At 36.7% G+C, this 17,088-nt stretch overlaps 1 protein-coding gene across 1 annotated transcript; it reads right to left on the bottom strand.

The window, feature by feature from the left end:
• Positions 1-7: 7 nt before the first annotated feature.
• On the bottom strand, positions 8-12,102 carry LOC309622999 (olfactory receptor 2G2-like). The gene is given in 2 exon segments (XM_082379539.1): positions 8-1,957; positions 1,960-12,102. Coding segments are annotated over 2 exon segments (927 nt in total). The 5' UTR covers positions 2,255-12,102; the 3' UTR covers positions 8-1,325.
• Between the last annotated feature and the right edge of the window lie 4,986 nt (positions 12,103-17,088).

Consider the following 17,088-nt stretch of genomic DNA (forward strand, 5'->3'; position numbering starts at 1 on the left):
CCATAGCCATTAATATTATCACTTCATTGAGATAGATTTGATTTTACAAACAATTTGCTGAAAGTGAGGGTTTTTTCCTACTAACATTGACTTCTATTGTTTGATAATAGATACCATCACATAGTGAAAATCTACCAATTGATTGAGTTGGACAATTAACATAAACTCTCTAAAAGTGTGGGTGCTGTTTTGTTCATATCTGTGTCCTCAATGCCTCAACAACTGTTAATAAACAAATATATTTCATAAAGGAGATAAGACAAACATAAGTGCCATGATGCATTAAAAATTGCACGTACCTAGTAATATATGAAAAGGAAAAGGTGAGTAATTCATTAAATAAATATCTTCTGTCTAGTAAGGAGACCATCTTAGAAGTGCACAGGTGGTAGAAAATTAAAATGGAAAGAAGTGGATAGACCAGAGAGATAACTAAAAGGTAAAATCCACAGGATTGTGTATAAGTTACACACAGCAGGTGAAATAGGAGACAGGAGTTGGGATGATGTATGTTCCGTTTTGTGATATTGGGAATAGTAAGAAAGAACCAAAAAACAGAGAGCTTTTGATTTAGTTTTGATGTGCTAATTTTGAGGTTGGTTTAATACACCTAGCTGTAGAAGTGAGATACATAGTTGAACATGAGAATATGGACAGTAAATACCTGTGTTGAAACACAAATCTGGGAGTCAACTTTGTACAGATTTTACTTTAAACTGTGATGAAGTCATAACATAGTTGCCATTCTCAAAAACCTAAGGAGAGAGGTACAAAAAAAGTCAGAAAATTGTCAAACAGGATGGAAAGTGCAGCAATAGAGGTGAGCTCAGTGTATAATGGGAACACAACCCGAGGGGTTCAGGAATCCATGGTTAGTTGAGAGAACAATGCCATGGAGTTTTAGGATTTGCTCTTTTTGATATGAGTAAGTGGTCAAAATATTTCAATCTATGCAAAAGAAAAATTATAATACCCATAGCATATAGTTATGGCTATTAAATAAATTAAATTTATGAATAAACTTTATAAACAATAAAACACCTAGAATAATCTAATTTTAATTTGGGTTGATCAATATTATTCATCCCAGTTTATAGCTGATGTAAAGGTTATGCAAATTGTTCAGGTCACACAGCTATTATATGGTGAAATGGGCATTCAAACTCAGGTACGTCCAGCTTGAAAATTCAAACTCTATTTAAAAATTTTCTACCGACACTCACTTATAGGGTTATGAACATAACCAAATTATTTGTTGCAGCATAATCCATTAAATTACTCAGTCTTAATAATGCTCTTCTAAATACCTTTTGATAATCACTAAATCATAAAGTTTTCCCCAGCATTTTTTTCAGTGTTATTTTCACTTCCTTATTTCTCAGGGTATAGATAAGGGGGTTAAGCATGGGGGTCACCTCAGTGTAGAAGAGAGAACACAACTTTCCCGGGTCCTTGGATCTACTCTTGGCCGGCTGCAGATACATGAAGATAATGGTTCCATAGAAGATGATGACAACCATCAGGTGGGAGGAACAGGTCCCAAATGCTTTACGTCGTCCAGTGGCTGACTTTATCTTCAAAACTGCTTGGGTAATGTGCCCATAGGACATCAGGATGAGTGACAAAGACACCACCAAGAATAAGACACTAACCACAAAGAGTTCTGCCTGGATGAAAGCGGTGTCCACACAAGCCAACTTGATGAGCACAGGAACCTCCCAAAAGAAATGATCCACTTGGCGATGCCCACAAAAGGGGAGCTGTAGGGTGAGGGTGGACTGTATGAGGGTGGTCACCACCCCACTGAGCCACGCCATAGATGCCAGGATATGACAGAGCCGAGGGTGCACGACAAAGGCATAATGTAGAGGACTGTAGACTGCGACATAGCAATCATAGGACATTACAGCCAGGAGGACACACTCCCTGGATCCCAGGGCAAGGGAGACATAGAGATAACCACACAGCCCCCATATGTGATAGACTTATCTGAACTCCCCAGGTTGACTAGAAGCTGAGGAATAATACGGCTGGTGAAGCAGAGGTCCAGGAAAGAGTGATGGGAGAGGAAAATGTACATGGGATTGTGGAGTTTGGAGTCCAAGAGGGATACTAGGATGATGGTAACATTGCCGAGGAGCATCATGAGATAATGGAACAAGATTACCCCAAAGAGCACCAGCCCTAACTGGGGTCGATCAGAAAAACCTACCAGAATGAACCCAAGGAGGGTGCTGTCATTGGTCCACTGCATTACTCTTGCTTTGATTATTCACTCCAGAGTGATGAAGTCACATTAAACAGATACTGCAGGAATTTTATGTCATTTTCCTGGCAATTAAGATCTAGATATTGAGAAATAAGATTTTGGATATAGGTAAAGAGAAAAGGAGAAAGTAGAGAATACTGGTGTGTGATATTGATTATCTCATAAGTGGCATGCCTGTCCTGTTGAGCATAGGTTTTCCATCTACCTTGAGGATAAAACAAAAGTTAAAATGCATAAGGTTGAGATTCTCCACACCTTTGTATCAATATCAATTGTTTTCAATATAAAGGTAATGGAATTTTGTAGGAAATGTGGGAATTACAAACACCTATGTGCATTCTCAGAATCTACCAAATAGATAGATAAATAAGGTAAGAACATGATGAAACATGTCAGAATATGCAACTTATCATCTGTGTAAGAAGTGCATTATGAGAATGCAGAGTAGGGAGAGGAATCTTTAGAGAAGAAGGCTTAGATTGAATTCACCTTGTTCTTAAAGAGATGATAAGGAGAGCAGTACAAGACCAAAAAATGTCTTGATGGTAAGAAAAGAATATAGAAATGGAGAGTACATTATAGGATGTCATAGAAAAAGGGAACTAAATCTGAAGCATGATTATTGCTTATTGACTATGCCACATAACAGAATATGATACTTACAAGGTAAATTTGAATCACTTTTTCAAGAACCACAAACATCAGTACACATTATTTGCATAGCATAAGCCTTGTAGGAGGGTTTTAGTTTGACTTAAATTTTCCTTTTCAAGATAAATATGGCTGCACAGTGTAGAATCATTTAAAACAGAAGACAGCCTAGTCCAGAAACTATGTAACAGCTAACGTAACAGTGGACAATCACAATTAGAGAGAGGAAAGGTAATATCAAGAGAATGTAAGAAATGCTGCAGAACGTTAAGTGAAAATCATTAAGATTTAACTACCAATGGGATATTGAGAAAATGAATAAGAAGAAGTTAAAATTATTGAAGTTTTACATACGATGAAATAAGAAGATCGAGTAGTTAAGAACAGTGTGCATCAATTCAGTCCCAAGTCAGTTGATGCCTGGAAGAATCAGACTGATCATTTCTACAAAGGCCAAGGACAAAATTAAGAACCACTGTTTTGATGCTCTTCTTGTCATAAAGACTTTGACCTAGAGTCCCACACTTGTGACACATTAATACCAGCTACTCATTTGACACTATCCACAATTAATTTTCTATATAAATACATAAATCATGTATATAGCTTATATGACTATGACAATTGCATAATAATATGATTAGGGAAGCTAAATGAATATAAGCACTATCTCCAGTCAAGTGCCAAAACCCTGGATGTCTGAAGAACATATGGCAAATTAATCGTTGTCATTCTCCAGTCTCTTTTAAAAAGCAAATGCAGCTGAAAGGGGTAACATTTTAAGACCCTAAGTCTTTGCTCTGAAGTTTTTATTTAAAAACAATCCTGTCAAGTTTTAAAAATCTTGTTTAACTATATCTCTTTTACCACCAAGTCTGTTGTCTTAGCACACGTTTTCAAAATTTCTCTTTTGTTTCATTAAAATGGACTTATAACTAGTGTCTTGCCACCAAGACACCACTGAGCCATATTTATTGTGCCTAATCACACATGCAATCATTGCCACTCCTTGTGTTAATGGAAGTCCATAGAGCATGATGAAAAGTCAAGGACTTTGGTGACAGAAAAGGCTTAAGCTTAAGTCCTGCTCTTTCACAATTTAGTTGTATACCTTGAATAAATCGCTGGATATCACTGGGCTTTGGTTTGCTTGTCTGTAACATGGAGATGATGAATAGTTCTAATTTCCAGGGATAATGTAAGGACTGTTTGAGATAGTGGATCTAGAATGCAAGTGCTTTGGTTGGGGATGAAGGTAGGTGAATAAACATTGTATTTGTTGTGTGGGTGGGAGTGTTAAAAGGTAAGGTAAAAGTCCTTCATATGGTTTACTGGCCCCTCAATAATCATGCCTAGGCCAAACTTGCCAGCTTTTGAAGCCTCCTTCCAAGCCTCAGAAGGAACCACTTTCAGTTCTCCAAACTTAGAATATGGTTTTCCATTGTTAAGTTTTACTACATGCTGTGCTTTTAAAAGCATTCACTCATGCCCCATATGCTTAGACATTTTTATACATTCTTTAAGACTCAATTTAAATAACATTTTCTGGGAATCTTTGCAGAAAAGTCACCTTTGCAATTCATTTCTACAACACTCTTTGTTTCTATACTTATATATTATTAGCATTAAAGAGTATTGAATGTAATGTCTCATTTATCTTGATGTCCTTAATATCTAGCATAGTTTCCAAAAAATGATTGTTAAATCAAAATGCATATATAAATATGTATAAATAAAAATTAAAATAGCTTGTTATTTATTTCATTATACAGTTATCTTTTATCATTAAATATATGTATCATTTTATATATTTATATATTAACACATTTTTAACTTTATCATTTATTCCATTGTATATAATAATATATATTTCATTACATACATATAATAAAAGATAAAAGATCTGGAATAATGAATTTATAATATATATTCATGTATTACATTATAATTATTTATATTATATTTATAATAAAATAAGTGATAAAGACAAAAGATCTAAATATTTAGAAATAAGATTTTGTAAATAGTTAAAGAGGAAGGGCTAAAGTAGAGAATACCAGAGTGTGATATCATCAATTATCCCATGATATCTGGTCTGTTGATCAGAGGTTTTCCATCTACCTTAAAAACAAAACAAGTTAGAATGAATCAAGGTTGAGGTTTTCATCACTTTTTCAGCAATATCAAATTTATATATACTTAATTTTTACACACTGCTCCATTCAGTCATAAACACATTGAGGACATGTTTTCCCATCTTTTTAACGTGTATTAAGTACTTTATACATATCAGGTGAATAACTACAACTTAACTATTTCTCATTAGACATTATATCAGCTAATATATCCATCAATATTTATTGTATATATACTATGTCCCAGGCCCTATACTATATATAAGGGGAATATGAAATTTTAAAAGGCATGAATTTTGCTATCAAGAATTTTGCTGTCTAGTAGAAGTACAGGCAAACTCAAAAAGTAAGTACAATAAGAAGTTTTAGGTGCAACTGCATAGCAAATCTTACTCCATTCTACAACAACTAATAGAGGGGAGAAAAAAGAAGAAAGGAAGATTTCAGAAAGCATATTTGAGTTGAGTTTTTAAGATTATAAAGTGCTCTTGAGTTGTACAAGTTTATTTCAGGAAGAAGAAGCAGTCTGATGATAAAAAAGACTTGAAAAAACCTGGCATCATCAGTAACTGCTGAAAGTTATTGCCTAGAGCTTAAACTGTGAGGGTTGGAGAGAAAAGAGGGGTATAGAAGCTGCAACAAGCTGTTGATTGATCTTAGGCTGTTTAGGTACTAGAAATCCAGACAGCACTTTTCTGAACTATGACAACAATGTGGGCAATGTTATGAAAAGAAATGTCAAGAAATTATTTTGAAGACTTCAGCAGTGGCTAGGTGAGAGGAACAGGATCTGAAAGAGCAAGAAGGAAAGGATAAAAAGGTCTGCTGACCTCTACTTTTACCTTCCACTGTCTTTGATCCAATTTATATCTTTGAAAATAAAAATAAATTCATCTCATTGGTACTTCTGAACAGGACATTCTGATAAGAGAATTCCAAATGGGTTTTCTATTTATCTACAAATGTTTATCGTATAATATAGAGAATTGGAATTTCAGCCTTCCCATCCACACTTAAATAAAATATTAACAGAGGACAAAACTGTGCAGGATTTCTAGTAGTAGGATCAATGGATGTAAAGCAGCCTCAGGTCATTTCTTTGAACCTTCCCTTCACAGTAATCATGCAGAGATAAGTAAAGATGCATTTAGGTAGGAGAAGAAAAGTAGGCAAAAAAATGATAGATGCAAGGCAAGCAGTAAAAGTGTAACAAGGGTTTAATAAATACCAATTGATAGCAGCATGAGTAAAGGAACACATGATGCATTTAGGAGAGATATAAAGCATGATTTACATGCCTTTCGAAAAAGGGCATAAGTCCTTAATTTCAGAGAAACAGTTCTTAAAATTCTTAAGGTCTTTTAGGAGATTATATAAAAAAGCCGAGATTGCCAGTTTCGACAGCTGTGTGGATCAATGTTTCTCTGCACCCCTTAACTCAAATACCCTGGTATGTTTTCCTTCTTGCCGTAAGCTTGAGCAAGCTCTTCCAGGGGAGTGCTACCAACTGAGTGTAATTAACATCAACTTGGAAAGTGACTTTGAAGTGAAGGGACAGCCTGGTCTGATTCTGTAGGGAAGTGATCATCAGAATATTCCTCTGAAGACTGAGGTGCTGAGAACTTCCAGAACAAATGTCCAGGTCGGACAGCAAGCCAGGCACTTAGAAAATAAACCCAGTGGTGCATCATTCATAGTTGAGCTTGTGAGCTGCTTCTCTCTTACACAACAAAATGCATGACCTGGTCTCAATACTTTGCTACAGAAAGCTTCTGCCTGCTCTTACCTTTTTTGGAACAGAGAAAATTGTCTTGGCCTGTTTATGCTATGTCTATCCTGAGAGAATGCTAAGACTGCAATCTGCATAGTTGCATAGGAATTCACTAGATGAAAGATGAGATTTGGAATTCACTCTAAGGGTGATCCCTGACTCCTTGGCTAACCTTGGGGAATGATTTTATGTCCCTAGAACTAAGTATCTTCATATATAAAGTTAGCATTTTAACATCAGTTTTTCCATGCATCTAAGATATATTGCCATGAGAAATTAAAATATTCTTTGTAAATATCACTGAAAGTCAATAATCCAGCCATGAGTACATGATGATCATTATATAATGAGACACAGAGGACTCATCATACAATAAATGAGTATGTGCATTCTGTGAACCTGTTTAATTCTCTACATGAGACTAGTGGTTTTACTATTCTTACCAACACAGATGAGGAAACTGATGCTGAGAGTGGAGAAGTAACATGTTCAAGGTGACTTTAGTGGCAAAGCCAGAATCTGAGCCCAGGTGTCAGCATTCCCAAACTCCTCACGCTCTGCTGACCTCCTGGATTCTTGCTAAGATGGAAAAAATGAATATACGTGTAACTGCTGTGCAACTACCACTACCTTCTAAGTCAGCTCTTTAGTGTGTCATTCATAGTACTTTGTTTTCTCCTAAGCTCTTTGTTTTGATGAAAGTTGCTCTGTTTTGAGTTATAGCTTCAAGCCTTCCAGGCTGTGCTAGTGCCATGGAGAGCTCTCAGATATTTAACATCCAAACACTGCAAGACTGCAGATAGGAAACAGTGTCTCCATGGTGGTATACCAATTCGTATTGCATACATACATATCTGAATGCTCTGCTTTGAGGTGAAGAGAGGAAGGAAAATTGAATAAGAATATATAGACAGAGCCAGCGACAGATGGGATTCTGACAAATATTAGGGACAGAGAGTAACACTGCGAAAGAGGATGAGGAGCAAAAGCAATACAACTGTGGGGAAACTGTCATATATGATACATCTTTGCAGTTTCTGGAAACTGTCATATATGATACATCTTTGCAGCTTCTGGAAACTGTCATATATGATACATCTTTGCAGTTTCTGGAAAACAATTAGAAAATTATACACCCTATTTATTAATGTCTAGCTATTATCATAGATTCTGAAGTCTGTGATGGTGGCTTGACAATTGTATCTCTAGCACTTAATTGAGTGTCTGATACATAGCCGTTGTGCAATAAATATTTTTAAATCAGATAGTTATTTTAATACACCCAACCATACTTACATTCTTTCCATCAAAAATTACTTCATGTTTGAAATACTTTTATGTAAACATATAAAACTTAATAATAATATACACTTCATGTTATTGAGGGCAGAGATCTTGTCTTATGGGTCTTTTTAACTCCTTTATATTAATAAATGCATACTGACTTAAATCAAGTATTAAATAACTACTTCTTATTCAGACATTATTAAGGTTTTACTTCAGTTATTTCTTAAACATTTATCTTCTTCTATCCTCTGCTCCAGAAAATACAGATGTAGCAATGAACCTGCATCCAGATAGACCACATGATAAATGAACATCCATGTACCCACTACAGAGTTTTAGAGAATATCACCAATGGCATTACAACCTATATGTTAACATGTTAACATGATACTCCATTGGCTTTATACAATAGATTTAATCTGCCTCCTAGAAATTATAGATTCAATATACTAACATAGAATACAGTAAGCTTTTTTGACACATGCCAAGCTAATTCAATAATTTATATGAAAATTCAGTGGGATGGAAAAAGTAACAACAACAACAAAATAACTTGAAAAGACAAAAAAATTGAAGGAATTTATTCTACCATATTATCAAGACCACTTACAATAGTAATTAAGAGTGTGTGGTAACAAGGCACAGATAGGTAAAAGGTCAATATAAGGAAGAGAAAGTCCAATGACAAGAACATGTATCTATAATTCTTACCAGTGGGGAGGGTAGAACAAAGAGAGAAAGGAATGTCTTATTAATAATAGTTCTAGGCCAATTAGATACCCAAATAAAAATAAAATTGTTAAAAATATTCTATTTGGGATGAAGAAAAAGTCTGGAAATAGATAGGCAATAGTTTCTAAACAGTGTAATTATATTCAGTGCCAATGAATTGTACACATAAAAATGTGTAATTAGCTAATTGGCTAGAGGAGATATTTGTAGCACATATAAATAACAAAAAAACTTGAATGTAGCATATTTAAATCAATAAAAAGGAAAAGGTGATCAAGACAGCAGAATATAAGGATGTGGAACTCACATCCCCCCCACACACAAATACATCAAAAATAAATCTACATGTGACCAATTCTCACTGAAAACTAACTTGAAATTAGCAGAAAGACTCCTGTACAATCAAGGCTGAAAGAAAGATCTACATGGAATTGGGTAGAAAAGGAAGAGACACAATCTGGTTGGGACTTATGCCCCAGAGGGGGACTCAGAGGAAAGAGAGATTACATGAGTGAGAGATCCTTCCTGGTTAGTGAGCAGTTGAAGCCACATATTGGGCACCCCAGTTCTGGGGTCCAACAAAGGGAAGACTAGCCCCCTTGGCTTGTTGGAGGGCCAGTGGAACTAACAGGATGGCTGTGGGAAGCCTAGACTCCACTCAGAAGGAGCACATGTGCTTGCTTACTCCCCAGACAGGGTAGAGAGGGTGGGCTGAAACGGTGAGGTTGGCTGACTAGTTTCCCATGACCGTCCCAGCATGCACCCCAGACTGAGCCAAGTGAACACTCCAGCCCCGCTAACTTCATGTCACGGTTCCATGCTGGAGCAAGTGTTGCCATGACCAATTAAAGAACTCGACGTTAAGACACAGAGACAGCTGAGACAGAAAGAAGTGTTTGAACAAGGTGGAGGAAGACATAGCTGTTGCTTCCACAGGCAGCACATCAGAAACAGCCCCCAAATCTGTCTGTAATGGCTGCAGCCTGCTCCTCATCAAACACTGAGTGACCACATGAGTCCCACTTGCTCCAGCACTGTTTCCCTCTGGGGTGAGGGTGCTGGTGCTTGAAGGGGTGAGAGCTCACACTTAAAGGGAAAAGAGGCAGGTAAGAACTAACTCTCAGGATTTCTGCTCCAGCAACTTAGGATCACGTCTGGTCCTTGATAGGGCAGTGACAGCCACTGAGCAAAGGGAAAGCTCTGGCTCACACCTGACTCTTCTCTAGAGCCTCCTTCTACAGCCCCACCTCCTACCAAGGTGATAACTGCCAGAACACCCTGAGGAAAGACATGAATTTTGTTCACTACAAATCTAGTTCCTGCATGAAAACCACTGGGTATACACATACTGCATAGGGATACTCCCACAGAAGGACACCCCTTCAAGACCACAAGAGGTAACCGTTTCACCTAATTTCATAGACACATAAAGTTAAGCAAAATGAAAAGACAAAGGAAATGGCCTCAATTGAAGAGCAAGAAAAAAAAGTACTTATAAAACAACTGATGTATATATGTCAATACACTACCAAATGTAAAATAGATAGCTAGTGGGAAGCAGTGACATAGCATAGGGAGATCAGCTCGGTGCTTTGTGACCACCTAGAGGGGTGGGATAGGGCAGATAGGAGGGAGATGCAAGAGGGAGGGGATATGGGGATATATGTTTATGTATAGCTGATTCACTTTGTTATACAGCAGAAACTAACACAACATTGTAAAGCAATTATACTCCAATAAAGATGTTAAAAAAATAAAATAAAATAAAATGGTAAAAGTAAAAAAACCCAAAACCAAAAAAAAACAACTGATGAAACAGAAACAATTTACCAGATAAAGAATTCAAAGCATTAGTAATAAGACTGCTAACTGAATTTGGGAAAAGAATAGATGAATACACTAAGAATTTTAACAAGGTACTAGGAAAAAAAATAAAAACCAACTGTCAGAACTGAAGAACACAGTAACTGAAATGAAAAACACAGTAGAAGGAATTAATAGCAGACTAGGTGATAGAGAAGAACACATAAATGACCTGGAGGATAGAAAAATGGAAACCACCCAATCAGGGCAGCAAAAAGAAAAACAAATTTAAAAAATGAGAAAAATTTAAGAGAACTCTACAATAAAATGAAGAGTACCAGGATTGGCATTCTAGGGCTCCCAGAAGGAGGAGAGAGAGAGAAAGGGGTCAAAATGTATTTGATGAAATTATGGCTGAAAACTTCCCAAACCTGAAGAAGGAAACATATTCAGCTACAGGAAGCACAGAGGGTCCCAAAAAAGATAAACACAAACAGACCCATAATAAGACATATCATAATTAAAATGGCAAAATTTAAAGATAAAGAGAAAATTCTAAATGCAGCAAGAGAAAAGCAAAAGAGTCATACAAGGAAACTCCCATAAGGCTATAAGCTGATTTTTTCTGCAGAAACTTTGCAGGCCAGAAGGGAGTGGAATGATATATTCAAAGGGCTGAAAGGAAAAACATGCAATCGAGGATACTCTGCCCAACAAGATTAGCATTTAGAATTGAAGGAGAGATAAATAACTTCTCAGACAAGGAAAAATAGTAGTTTTTGATTGGTTTAAACCTATGCTAAAAGAAATGTTAAAGTGTCTTCTCTAAGTGTAAAAGAAAAGGCTATAGCAAGAAGTAAGAATTTATTGAAAAGGAAAAATCCCAATAGAGAAGGCAAATATATTGTAAAGACTGAGGATCAACCATTTAAATAAGTTTAAAAGAAAAAAAAATTGTAAAAGCAACTATCACTGCAATAAACTGTTAAGGGAAAAACATGAAGATGTAAAATATGATATCAAAAACACAAAATGTGAGGGAAGGGAGTAAAAAGTGTAGATCTTTTAAAATGTATTTGAACTTAAATGACTACCAGTTTAAAACAAGTAGATATAATTATGCGTCAACATATATGAACCCCATGGTAACCACAAATCAAAAACTGGCAACAGACACACAAAAACTAGAGAAAAGGGAACATAAGCATACCACTAAAGAAAATCATCAAACCACAGAGGAAGAAACTGAAAGAAGAAAAGAACAGGTAAAAACTACAGAAACAACCAGAAAGCAGGTAATATAATGGCAGTAAGTACATACCTATCAATAATTACTTTACATGTCAAAGGACTAAATGACCCATTCAAAAGACATAGGGTTACTGATTGAAGAAAAAAAAAAGGCTCATCTATATGCTGCTTACAAGAGACTCACTTCAGAACTATAGACACACACACTGAAAGTGAGGGGATGAAAAACTATATTTCATATAAATGGAAAAAACAAGAAAGTGGGGATAGCAATATATATATCAGACAAAATAGACTTTAAAACAAAGGCTATAGCAAAAGACAAAGAAGGACATTATATAATGATAAAGGGATCAAATAGAAGAAGAGTATATCACACTCATTATCATATCTGCAACCAATACAGCAGCATTTAACTATATAAAGCAAACACTAACAGACATAAAGAGAGAAACTGACAATAATGCAACCATATTACGGGACTTTAGGACCCCTCTTACATCAATAGACAGATTATCCAGAGAAAATTTAATAAGGCAACAGTGGTCTTAAATGACACAATGGACCAGTTGGACTTAATAGATATCTACAGGAGAGTCCATCCCCAAACAGCAAATACACAATCTTTTCAAGCACATAGAATGTTCTCCAGGATAGATCACATGCTAGACCACAAAACAAGTCTCAACAAATTTAAGAGGATAGAAATTATATCAAACATTTTTTTCTGACCACAATTGTATGAAACTAGAAATCAACTACAGGAAGAAAAATGGGAAAAGGAAAAGCATGTGGAGACTAAATAACATGCCACTTAAAAAAAAATCTATGGGTCAATGAAGAAATCAAAGAGGAAATCAGAAAAACACTCAAGACAAATGAAAATGGAAAAAACTTTCCAAAATCTATGGGATAAGGCAAAAGCAGTTCTAAGAAAGAAGTTTATAGTGATACAGGTCTACCATATGATCCAGCAATTCCACTACTGGGCATATATCCAAAGGAAATTACAACCATATTTTTGAGGAGCTATATGTACTCTAGTGTTTATTGTAGCATTATTCACAATAGCCAAGATATGTAAACAACCAAATGCCCATCAGCAGATAAATTGATTTAAGAAAAGACATAGTATATATAAACAGTGAAATATTATTTCACCATGAGATAGAAGAATATCCTGCCATTCACAGCAGCATGGATGGACCTTGAGCCCATTATGCCTAGTGAGATAGGGCAGACAGAGTAAGACAAGTACTATATGATATCAATTATATGTGAAATCTAAAAAGGTCCAACTGGTAAAAAAAAAGTGTAAATAATAGTTACCAGAGGATGGAGGTTAGGAGATACAATTCATGTCATTTAAGGATACACACTATTAATGAATAGTTAACATGCCTCAGAGAGCTATGCTTAGTATGATGAATATAGACAACAATATTATACTATAATTATCAAATTTGCTAAGAGACCAGAACTTAATTATCCCAATCACTAAAAAGAAAGGATAATTATGTAATGTGATAAAGGTGTTAAGTATTGTTACAATGGCAAACATATTACAATATATAAACACATTGTACACCTTAAATTTATACAATGTTATATGTCAAATATATCTAATTTTAAATAAAAGCACTCAATACCACTAGTCATCAGGAAAATACAAGTAAAAATCCAAAAGTGATACCACCACACACCCACCACAATGGCTGAACTTAAATAGAGAGATAAAGACAATTGCTAGCAAAGATGTGGAGCATTCAAACATCATAAATTATTTATGGGAAAGTAAAATGATAAAACCACTTTTGCAAAAAGTCTACTAGTTTTCTGTGCAACTAAACACATATTTATCCTCTGACATAGTTAATCCACTTCTAGAAATTTATTGAAAGAGAATGAAAATATATATCCACAACAACCCATGTGAAAGAATGTTAATAGGTAGATCACATGATTATTAATAGTCAAATGAATTAACAGTGTGGTATGTTGATGCAATGGAATTGTAAAATAAAATAAAATAAAATAAATAAATAAGTAAATTACAATATAGACAATAAAATGGATTTGTCTCAAAAACCATATGCTGAGAAAAAGAAAACTTACATAAAAGAGTCTGATTTAATTTATTTGAAGTTTTAGATTAAGGAAAATTAATCTATGATGAAAAAAATCAGAGTAGTTGTCTCCAGGAAGTAGTGTGAGGACAAGAATCTATCAGAGGGAGCATGATGGAATATCTGGGATAATTTCAGTTTACAAAGATATATGCATTTGTCAGAAATTCAATGGACATGCACTTAAGATTATTTTATTTCACTGAATTTAAATTTCACATCAAAATAATATTATGATAGGAGGAGTCAAGATGGCAGAATAGGAGGACATGGAATTTGACACTCCTCACAAGCTCATCAAAAACACATTTACAAATGGAACAATTCCCACAGAGCTCCTGCTGAACCATAGTGGTAGGCTTAAGATACCTAAAAGAATGAAAGAAAGAAGAAAAAAGAAAAAAAGAAAAGAGGAATCAAAAAAGAGACCAGCAAACCTGGAGAGAAGCTGAAGGTAAGGAGAGATCCCCACATTAAGAAAGACTCCCTCATGGAGGGGAAATCAACTGGGACAGAAAATGAACTTCAGGAGATCAAAGGAGAATGCAGCAAACAGTCTGTGGAATGCAGGACAAAGTAAGAACCACACACATGATCTACACCACAGCTCTGTGCATTCTAGCCTGAATCATGAGTCGTCTGTTGTGAAGGGGAGCTGGATGCTGGAAAGAAGGGTTTGGGGTGCAGACTCAGAGAGAGCACAGCTCTTGGCTGTGAAAAGACAGCCTGAAGGGACAGGAGCAAGGGGAGCCACAACCAGGAAAGTCTACGGAAAAAGCCTGAGACACCACAGCAAGGCATCATTGTCAATCTGCGTGCAAGGGGCAGAGCCGCCATTATAACCCCCTTCCCCAGTAGCTGGGTTCTTAGGCCTCTGTGGGCATTGGGAGGGGCTCCCACCAGAACAGGTCCACCTGCCCCTTGGGCCGGGGTCGCCTCTGCCTGCGTAGGCTCTGGGGGCCTGAGCACCACCCACCCCAAAACCTCCTGGGAACCCCTGCTTGGGACAAGAGTCCACCAAAGCTGGCAGGGTCAGAAGGCTAAAGCATGGGGTTGGAAGAACAGACCAGGGAGAGAAACACAGTTGGCTGTGCAGATACAAGAGAAGGGACAGGAGTGAGGGGTCGCATGGCCAGGAATGCCCCTAGAGGAAGCGGAGTCTGCCTGGAAAGCAAGGCACAATTTTTGAGAGGCTCACAGGGGGGCAGGGCTGACAACGCTCCCATAGCTAGCTCCTGCTGCTGCAGGTACTGGGTGTACCCAAGTGTGCTCCAAGCAGCCACTGCTTTCGCTCCCTCTCACCTGGGCAAGGATCAGAAGCCTGAGGGCAGCACACACACAAAGGTGGGGTTAAAACCAAAACTGAGATAAGAGGTAGGGCAACTAAGGAAGAGAAACACAAATCTTTCTATGCAGCAGCACAAGCTGTGTATTAAATCCCCAAAATCAGCTGAGTCAATCCTGCGTTTGTGGAATACCTGAATAGACAACGAGTGTTTCAGCATCTGAGACCAGTCTAGCCTTTTCAGTACTGGGCTTTGTTGGCACATACAAACAGGAAATGGGCCAGAACAGAGTCTGAGCTGGCCCCACAATGTCCACAGCAGGTCCAGAGACCTACCTAGAGGTATTGGAAAGCCTCCTAGGGAGGTGGTCCCAGGAAAATATTCTTATTACTACTATTCTTTGTTAGATTGTTTCATTTTGTTCAGTTGTTGGTATTGTTGCTTTTGTTATTTTTTATCTTTTATTTTCTACTTTTATTTTTTTATTTTTTATATTATGTTATTTTCTTAATATATATAAAGTATTTATTTTTATATTTTCCCTATACTTTTTTGTTGCTCTGTGGCTTTTGTCTTGTTTTTGTTCTTCATTTTACATATATTCCCCCCCCCCTTTTTTTCAATTGTTTTTAGGTGTACATTCTGTTTTATTCGCTTTTCTGTTGTTGCTGTTGTTGATATTGTTTGCTTGCCCCCTTTTCTCTTTTATTTTTTATTCTTTGTTTTTGTTAGAATAATCCTTAACAACTGTTCTCATATTAGAATATATTAGAATTCTCTTGTTTGATTATCTCTTCCTTTGTTGTTTTTCTTTTTTTTTTCTTGCTCTGTGTGTGTGTGTGTGTGTGTGTGTGTTTGTGTGTGTGTGAGAGTGGGTGTTGTGTTGCTGTTGCTGCTGTTTGTTTGTTGCTGTTCTTGCTATTTGCCCTGAGATTTGCTTGTCTGTTTTTTTTTTATTTTTTGTTTTATTTTGTTTTTCTTTTTTCTTTTCTTTTCTCTATTTTTTATTGGGCCACACTGTGCAACTGGTGGGTTCTTGGTTCCCCAACCAGGGGTTGGGCCTGCATCTCTGGGGTGGCAACATAGAGTCCAGGACGCTAGAACACCAGAGAATCCCGGGCACAGGGAATATTAATCGGCATGTACATTCCTGAACATATCCATACCAACACAAAGACCCTTGGCCCACACAACTCCCTGCAGACTCCAGTGCTAAACACCTCACACCAACAAACAGCAAGACAAGAATGCAACCACATCCATCAGTAGACAGGCAGCCTAAAGTCATACTAAGCTCACAGACACCCCAAAACACACCACATGATGCAGCCCTGGGCATCAGAGGGAAAAGACTCAACTCCAGCCAACAGAGCGCAGGCACCAGGCCCTCCCACTAGGAAGCATACACAAGCCCCTGGACCAACCTCACTCAGCAGTGGGCAGTCAAAAGACATGAGAGGAACTACGACCCTGCAGCCTGTGGAAAGAAGACCATAAACACAGTAGGTTAGACAAAGTGAAACAACAGAGAAATATGCTGCAGACAAAAGAGCAAGATAAAATCCCACAAAACCAAATAAGTGAAGAGGAAATATGCAAGCTATCTGAAAAAGAATTGAGAGTAATGCTAATAAAGAAGATTCAAGATCTAAGAAATAGAATGGAGAAAATACAAGAAATGCTTAACAAGGACCTAGAAGAACTAAAGATCAAACAATCAGTGCTGAACAACACAATAGCTGAAATGAAAAATACACAAGGAGAAATCAACAGCAGG

Source organism: Balaenoptera borealis, assembly GCF_965194805.1.
Source record: "Balaenoptera borealis genome assembly, chromosome: 2".
Lineage (NCBI taxonomy): Eukaryota > Metazoa > Chordata > Mammalia > Artiodactyla > Balaenopteridae > Balaenoptera > Balaenoptera borealis.